Source organism: Trachurus trachurus (genome assembly GCF_905171665.1).
Source record: "Trachurus trachurus genome assembly, chromosome: 16".
NCBI classification, from domain to species: Eukaryota; Metazoa; Chordata; class Actinopteri; order Carangiformes; family Carangidae; genus Trachurus; species Trachurus trachurus.
Window position 1 is genome coordinate 4,989,280 of NC_139902.1, and position 8,794 is coordinate 4,998,073.

The 8,794-nt window shown below is 41.0% G+C and overlaps 1 protein-coding gene across 1 annotated transcript; it reads right to left on the reverse strand.

The window, feature by feature from the left end:
- Positions 1-390: 390 nt before the first annotated feature.
- Positions 391-8,183, reverse strand: tmem106ba (transmembrane protein 106Ba). The gene is made up of 8 exons (XM_083989912.1): positions 8,116-8,183; positions 5,452-5,650; positions 4,130-4,193; positions 3,849-4,008; positions 3,618-3,758; positions 3,170-3,219; positions 2,986-3,039; positions 391-1,771 (listed from the first exon to the last, which is right to left on the reverse strand). The coding sequence occupies exons 2-8, from the start codon at positions 5,636-5,638 to the stop codon at positions 1,651-1,653; spliced, it is 777 nt and encodes a 258-aa protein (XP_083846038.1). The 5' UTR covers positions 5,639-5,650; positions 8,116-8,183; the 3' UTR covers positions 391-1,650.
- Between the last annotated feature and the right edge of the window lie 611 nt (positions 8,184-8,794).

Sequence of the window (8,794 nt, forward strand, 5' to 3'; positions counted from 1 at the left end):
GAAAATGATCAACAGATCAATCAATAATGACAATAATATGCTCCAGTGTTATAATAAATGTGCAAATATCAGAATTAGTGAATATGTGTACGGTACAGCAAATGAATAGAGATTAGTTTTATCCTCATTAAACCACCAGATACATGTCAACACTGCTTAAAAATGTTCTACCACAGTAGTAAAAAAAAAAAAAAAAAAAAAGATCTAGATGTTAACATTGTTTAATTATCTGATGAATATGAAAGTAATTGAATAACAGTGGACTAATATGAGCTAAGTAGAGGCTAATATGAGTTTAAGTAGCAGCAAGTAAAACTGTGGTTTAGCAGAACACTCATCACCACCTGTGTGTATGCAGAAATGTATAAACCGACACAAGAACCTGAGATGTTTTCTGAAGTGAACCATGATTTTATTTTCAGCTTCATGCATTAAAAACACAAAGATGTTGTGGAGATGTTGGGCAGAAACAGAAAGGTTTTTACATCTACACTGTGCATCAACAAATGAAGGGTTGGATCTTACAGTTTTCTTGTGATGACAGGGAATTGTATTTTGAAAATGTTTAACTTTGAAATCATACTTGGCATTTATGTTATGTGCATCATCTGGCAGCCAAAAAAACAAAAAAACATTCAGGAACTCACACAGTCTGTGCTGTTGTAAAACTGAAAACATTATCCCAGCATGAGTCACTTCCAGTTATCACCAGCCAATCCAAAATCATATGTGATTAAAAAAAAAATACCACGGGCAGAATATTCTGAAAAATTAAGGGGTAGCAGTCGAAACACAAGTAAAGATGCAGAATGGATTAATTAATAGCACTGGAAACATAACCACACAAATCAGATAGCCTTGTTAAAGGGAAAAGTTATTATAGATATAATGCGTTAAAGCAAACCAGGAGGAAAGTGCACATTTTATATTGATATTTACATAACCCTGTACTCAACAGCCCACTTTAACACTCACATTTGCTATGAAATTGAAAATATAATCCCTTTTTAAAAAGTTTTGTTTTGTTTGTTGTTTTTTTTGTAAATGGCAAAAATGGTTTTAATTATTCATTAAAAATATGCTGATGTCAAAGTCTTCACATTATCAATGTTTGCTGATGGATAGATAAACTGACACTGCCAACCTTTACTCAAGCTGAAAATAAAAAAAAACGGAACCTTCTCCCCCCAAGAAATGACATAAGATAATACATCAAACGCATTGCACTACACAATATCAAGATTTCTATTTTATGAAACAAAAAAAGCAATGCTGCAGCAAGAAGGAATGAAAAAGAGGGCAGACACAAGTGGTTAGGAACTGCTCAGTAGATTTCACTAAGACAAAATAACTCAAGTACCTCTCATAGCTTAGTTTCTGTATTCTTTTTTTTTTATTAAAAGTATTTAAAAGTGGTATAGAATATAAGGGGGCAGCAGCAGTGACCGTTTTCCCACTGTTCTCCAATCCGACATTCTCAATACTCTCTGTAGATAAGGATCGGGCTAAAGTGCATCATATCCAAACTACTGCTGTCAATCGTTTCATTGTGGAAGAGCTCCTTTGTTGGAGTCAGCTCAGTCAACCTCAGACCTGTGAGACCCTCACTTACAACAGCATCTAATCTGACACTGTGCTCTTCTGCTTGCCTTACTGATAGACCTGCACATGCCCATGCAAGGAGGTGGTGTTCCCCCCACAGTCCACATACTGGTACATCTCCTGGGAGACCTGCTCCGTGTGTCCGAAGTACGCCGTCGTCACCGTCACCCTGAGGAGAAGATGGGACGTCAGACAACAAGGTGGGACACGCTGCATGTAACACTACGAGATGTTGTTGTTGTCGAGGCAAATGCACAGCCGGAACTACATTCCAGACACGACTGCTGGGCGGAGTGATTTCAAAAGCGCAAGTAGTTCCCAGTATTTGCTTCATGTGTTGTAATGTTGCATAATTATATATGATTATTTCATAGCGTGGTGAATGTGCAGGTCACAACTTGTCCACCAGAGCGTTATGGAGTTGTTGCATTGTGTATTTGATGAGTTTGATGAGGGAAAGGGGACCAGTACCGTTCACCTCCATTGTGTTCACTGAGCAGCTCACGTCTCTGCCCCGCCGATCTCAAAACAACATGCACTGATAATCAAAGGTAAAGAACCTACTGCTATGACTATAAGGATTATGGAAATAGGCAAATTTGCCAAAACCATTCCTTTTAAAATCCTGCCATAGTGTGGAAGAAACGGATGAGGAACCCCTCATTCGGAGTAGATTTCAAATATTTCTCTGGGGTAAAACTTTTCTTTTTGACTTGGATCAGAGTTGATCTCAAGATCCACAGGAAATGATCAAATACTTCCACTAGTATATAATATGAAGAAATCCGCAGACTAAACTGTTTAAACTGAGTACTGTGAGTCAGAACTTATAAAGTCTTTGTACTGATGTCATGTGTGCATTTGTATAAAGCACAATACTTTGCTGGAGTCATTAGCCTGCCTCACCTCCCAGAGCAAACGGAACAGACTGAAATAAATACATGATCACTCTTCGGAGCTATTTAAGCAGTTTCCTCTTGATAAATGCATCAAACTGAAACTTGCAACACACACAAGTGGCATTACATTATAACTCCTCTTGCCTATTTTCGACTGGAATCCAATCTCATGATACTTGGCACAAAAGCTTCTATTTTGGCTTTTGCCACAGAGGATTAAGTCGAGCAATAAAGCTCATTTCTGCCTCTGAGAACTGTTGGCTAAATTTACAGTCTGCTTTAATGTCCACGTTGGCGCGTAATTGAGCAAGGCACCCAAAGGCCCGTGGATCTGCACAACAGAAGGCTGGGTTTGTTCTGGGCAGCTCGTCAACATGTGTGGGTGAAACCATGTGAGTGTGGAGGAGAGAACTGTTGACAGGAAACAGTCTGATGCCCAGTCGTGTTTCATGATAAACTCAAGGATAATGAGTTGTGTACTTACTGCATCATGACCACTATGTTGTGAACTTTAATGGTTGGCAAGGTGCAGTAGTCACTGAAAGAAAGAAAGAAAGAAAGAAAGAAAGAAAGAAAGGAAGGAAGTGAGTTAAGATAAAACGATAATGGTTAACATGTCAGTTGCACATTTTAGTTTTTTTGGGGGGGATTTTGCAGAAGTTACTTACAACATATAACTCATCTCATCTGCAATGGTGGTAGGGACTGTGTAGTCGATCTGCAACAACACAATTTATATCACAAAATTACTCATTTCTGCTGTTACAAACAAAAAATTTTGTTCCAACAATGGTTAGTACTGAGAGGTGCTGCCAAGATTTGTAATCTAACAAGTGAAGCTTTAACAGCACTAAGAAGACTCTGTTTGAAGTCTGGATTTTGTAGAAATGTGCCTGATTGTATTTTCTAAAACCGTCACAAGACAAGTCTGTGATTGAAGTCGGATGAGGTTGCCTGCTATTGTGAATGTGGGTGCAACAATGAGCTGTTGTGTGGGCTGTGAAAGTGTCATGACTACAGTGGATCAGGAGTTCAGTGCATTCACTTGAATTCATTTTCTGACCAGTGGTGGAGTGTGTGTTGTTGAGTGTGTGTGTGTGAAGCGTTTGGACCTACCTGCTCTTCGTCCAGCGGTATGATCACTGTGCTGTTGCTAAACTTGGCCTTGCCTATCACCGTCTTGGAGAACTGTACTTGCGCCGTGATGTTGGTCACAGATATGGCGTAGTAGTTGTTGTTGGTGATGTTCAGAGTGTTCTGGACGACAGAGGACAGATGGTGTGAGGCTGTGACAACAACAGAGCTTAATTGGCAGTTGCTCATTTAAAAAGTTTTACACAGTCTTACTGTAATGTTGAGATAGACAATTCGTTTGTCCTGGTCGTAGGAGACGTAGGCGGACTTCACCCCCACGTAAGATACATCAATGGAGCGCGGGAACAGGAAGAAGACAGCCAGGCCGGACAGCAGCAGGCACAGAGCCACTGATATCGTGACATAGAGTTTTCTGTGTGACACCGAAAAAGAGAAGTGAGACCCTAGAAACAGCTGATGACTTCAGACTCATCATTTCACCATGCAGAAAGCTAACACAGCTAATCTGAAAAGAGCACTGGGTGCACACTCACGTCCTGCTTGGCCGGAGCCTTTGGTCGCTGTAGGGAATCAGAGCCACGAGCTGGTTCTCTTGACCTGTTGGACGATTTAAAACAGGAAGGCTGTCATTTCACTGTGGGCATTTTTGGTCAGTCAATGTCAATGTGGACAACAGATTTGTTTTTCTCAATCATTATTCTTATGGACCAACTGCACAGTGTTGACATTAAAGGGATAGTTAAACATTTTTGGCAAATTGACCCATTGCCATAATCCTTATAGTTTTAGGAGTAGGTTCGTTACCTTTAATTGTCGGTGCAAGCTGTTTTTAGAACGGTGGAGCAGCTGCTCAGCAAAAAAACTGCCCCCGACGGGAACGTGCATCAGCGGTTTCGTTTCTCGTCGGGGGCAGTTTTTTGGCAAGCAGTCTCTGCATTTGCCTCGAAAACAACTCTGTCTCGTAACGTTCCGTTATTATCTCATAGCGTGATGAATGTGTAGGTTACATCTTGTCCACCAGAGCGTTTTGGAGTTGTTGGAATGTGTATTTGATGAGTTTGATGAGGGAAACCAAGAAATTACATAAGCCTCCGTAGCGTAGCTCTGAGCAGCTCACGGCTCTGCTCCGCCATTCTAAAAGTAGCTTGCACCGACAATGAAAGGTAACAAATCTACTCCTAACACTATAGGGATTATGCCAAAATGTTGAACTATCCCTTTAACTCTTGAACATAGGGATGAGGCTGGTTGGGGCTGTGAAACCTGTATTCCCTACATTTGGAAATTTGCAGTGTCAGTTGGAAATGTACACACTAGACTCCTGGATCTGATTTCTATGAAGTTTCGGTTTCTTGTAAGAATATTGGAGTTTGACATGTGGACATACTGAAGTGCATACAAATACAGAAGCCTTCATTTTTTTCACTGCAAAATGCACAAGTTTTTAAATGTAAAACAATAGCTACAAATGTGAGACCTCGAGCCTCGGGAACAAGTTTGACATACGGTGTCACACACTATGCTGGTTAGTAAACACAAGCACATTGTCATGTTTCAGATCTCTCAGAGTTAGAATGAATCACCATTACTTAATGCCTCAATCATGTGCAGGTGCTTCCTACAGATTTCCAGGCTGTGAAAATATATTTTCTTTATGTTGTTTGCTAACATCGCTGTCACTGTCAATCAAATCTGATAAAACCAACACCCACGCAGATCTGGAGACTGTTGGACTTGTTATAAATAATATCTCAGGTTTTGATTGCTGCTTAGATGGCCATTAATGTTTAATGCTAAAATGAAGTCAAGTTTTCAGAGAGGTCATGTAGAAATACAGACTAATATCTAGCGGTACCTCGTGGGATCCTGCCGGTGCCCTGACATGTGGGGCACGTCACGCTGTCCCGTCCGGTGAACTCCACGTAGGGGAACTGAGACACATCTCCATTTTTGCCATCCTCTTCTGTCTGACCGTCGGCAGTGGTCAGCGCATCCTGACTCTCGTCTTTGTGCTTGGACAAGTGTGACTGGGCCTTGCCCATAGCTGCAGCTGTCTGTACACAACACAAAAGCTGGCATGAATAGAGGGGAGGAGAGAGGAGCTGCTGTATAGTTGCAGCAGGACGTGCTGACTGACTGCATGCCATGCAGCCATTTGAATGTGAAATTGGGCCTGGACGGATTCCAGCAAACATTTCCCCAGAGGAAAAGACCTCAACTGGTGCACTGTTCATGATAATCAAGAAAACAACCTTTTAATAATACATCCCAAATGATTCCGTTGGGACTTCAAAGTGTGGCTGCCAAAGACCACTCTAATTTTCAAAGTTGTATACGGTACATTAGGCTCACCGTTTCATCCTTATGCTTATGTAGTATCCTTCAAAAGTGGTCATAGTCTATTATTTTTCTACTATGTTCTGATGCCAGGCTGCTGTATGGTCAATAAGGCATCTTCTTGGTCATTAAAGATGAAATGATTTTTAATGGCGCATGTCCTGTGCGGTCATGAGTAGTGTAGATTAATGCTCACATCTCTGACATCACTGTAATATTCATAAGTTGTAGGAAGTACTAGTTTAAACAGACTGTGTGTGTAAGGATGACAACACTGGAGTTTGTGCGTTTGTGTGTGCTGACATTTTCAACCATCTTTCTGCGGCAGACATTTTAGCAGTGAGTTTTTAGTGACCTTCTGTTTTCTGGGGTAGTGGCTAGTCTTTGTTTATATTGCACTTTTCAAGATGGAGTGATGGCAGTCAAGTGTAGTGGCTGGAGTATCCATCAAGTATCCACTTGGTACTGCTCTTGTTTTGTTTATTTTCCTGATGCTGCAACGTGACTAAGCACATTAACACAATTGAAAACATGCTACAACTTGCTACAAGCTTGAACGATTCCATTTCCTGCTCTGTACTCTGCTCCATATCTTGGGTAAATATTGTTCTTTCTACTGAAGTACATCAGCTGTAGTCACTGTGCAGAGCAGGGTTAATAATATTGGTCAGCCTTTACCCCCTGTGGCATTAAATGTATCACTACTCATAACACAGTAATAGTTCTGAAATGGACCAAGTGCTACTACTTGAGTTGGGCTGTAGCCATTAGTTGAGAGGTCAATTAACAAAAAATATCTACAATTTAGGCAATTTGATAATATTTTATTACTTTTTGAAAGAAAAAAATACAAATGTGATGACTGATGTTAATCTTTGTGAAAAACGTATGTCTATATAACACCTAACGTCTGGAGATGATACTTTAGGCTGTGGGAAAGTGTACACAGTTATCGAAAAAAAAATTAAAAGCTGCCCTAACTTAAGTTTGATTCTGTTTGACTGCCACCACTCATTCATATTTCTAAAAGATAATATTGCCCTGTCCAGATTATAGTTATTCACAGATGACTGTAACATAGGCCTCTTTTTAATGAAAAGCTGCTGAAAGTAGTCTTATTATCTGTTGTACCTTGATCATTTATTTGGCATTTTTATCTACAAGATAACTTTTAGATTAAGGCTTCAGAGGTAAGAGTTTACACAACAGACTGTCAGAGATAAATGTGTGGTATGTTTCCTGCCTGTGCGCAGGAATACTGGTTAGTTCCAGATAAACGTGAGGTGGTTAGGGTTTTATGGTTAGTGGGTTAGGGGGGTGAGTCCAAGTATTGTGACATATTTGAGCATTTTATAAATAAAGTAAGGAAATAGTTACTCTCCCTGGTAATCAGTTACTTTTATTATGTAGAAATTCAGTTACTAACTCAGTTGCCTTTTGGGGAAAGTAACTATAACTAATTACTTTTTTTTTTTTAAAGCAACGTGTCCAACACTGTTGATATTTGGAACAAACGCTGAGGCCTGTCTGCTGAGGCCTGTCACATGTCTGACATGATGACAGCTTCTTTGCATTTACCTGCATATTGAAGGAGCACGTTTATGTTTGACACTTCAGCTGCATTTTACTGATGATACTGAGGTTCATTTACTTGTGTAGGATAATTAATGCAGGACCTGTGATAATAGTACTGTACGATTTAATCACTCCTTTCACCGTTAGCGTTAGGCTTTGCCAGCTCCTGGTGATGTATGTCAACGTTACACAATGCGAGGACTTGACAACGGTGTGGAAATAAGATTATAGGTCTGAGTCAAAGCGCTGCTGCAGCTGCAGGACAGACACAGGCCGGGGCCGCCGCCATGCTGCTGAGCTGCTGAGCCCGCAGAGAGAACACCGCGTTCTGGCCTCAGGAAAACCTCTCACCGCCCTCTTTCTCACCACCGTAACCCACATTTGGCTTCTACATTTTAACCACGACATTATCGTCAAGACATTAGTTTAATGTGGACGCGTCAATTACGACATTTTGTTAATGTATTGCTCGAGTGGAGGGGCTGCTCAGCAGACGGAGACCAGCCCGCAGCCCGGTGAAGACAGACCGTTAACCGTGCACCGCTCCGACCGCAGCCTGTTAGTGACGCACACACAAATAAATGCACCGTGTTCGCCCAGCTCTTACCTGTTGTCTGCTTTATTAGCACTTGTCTGCCATCCGTCGCGTCGTCGTTGTTTTGTTGGGGTTCACACACCGAAGAGAGATGAAGCCGACGCCCCGCCCCCTGCTCTCCTATTGGTCCTGCTCATGTCGGCCTGATGGACCAAAACAACACGGATGGATGTACACTGCTCTGTGCGGCTTATGTTACAGCTACAGGCAGGCTCCACAGGAAAAACCAGAACACCACCAAGTATAACAGTAATACTATTGCATATTGTTTATTTATTAGGATCCCCCATTAGCCTTTAGCCTACTTCATTATAGGAGCGATGAATATTCTCCATGGGATCCCACACATACAATTACAAGTAACCTAAAAACACATGGATAAAAACAACATGAAAAAACAAGCTAAACCCCCACTATGAATTTGATATTGCCTAATATATAAAGCATAGAAATACCAGTGGTGAGAGTAGTGTTGGCCAGTCTCTTCTTTCAGGGCAGTAAGGTGGGCCTGGGTTAACTGAAGAGAAAAACTCTGCTACAAGTACAAGTCCTACAATCTGTGCCACAAATCAAAATGAGATATACATACCTAAAGAATCAAAGGTAAAAAATACAGCTTTAGAGCAGACATCTCCCACTTTTGTTGTGGCATGCTATGAAATGACATGAAGTGCAAGTATAAAGTAAATAA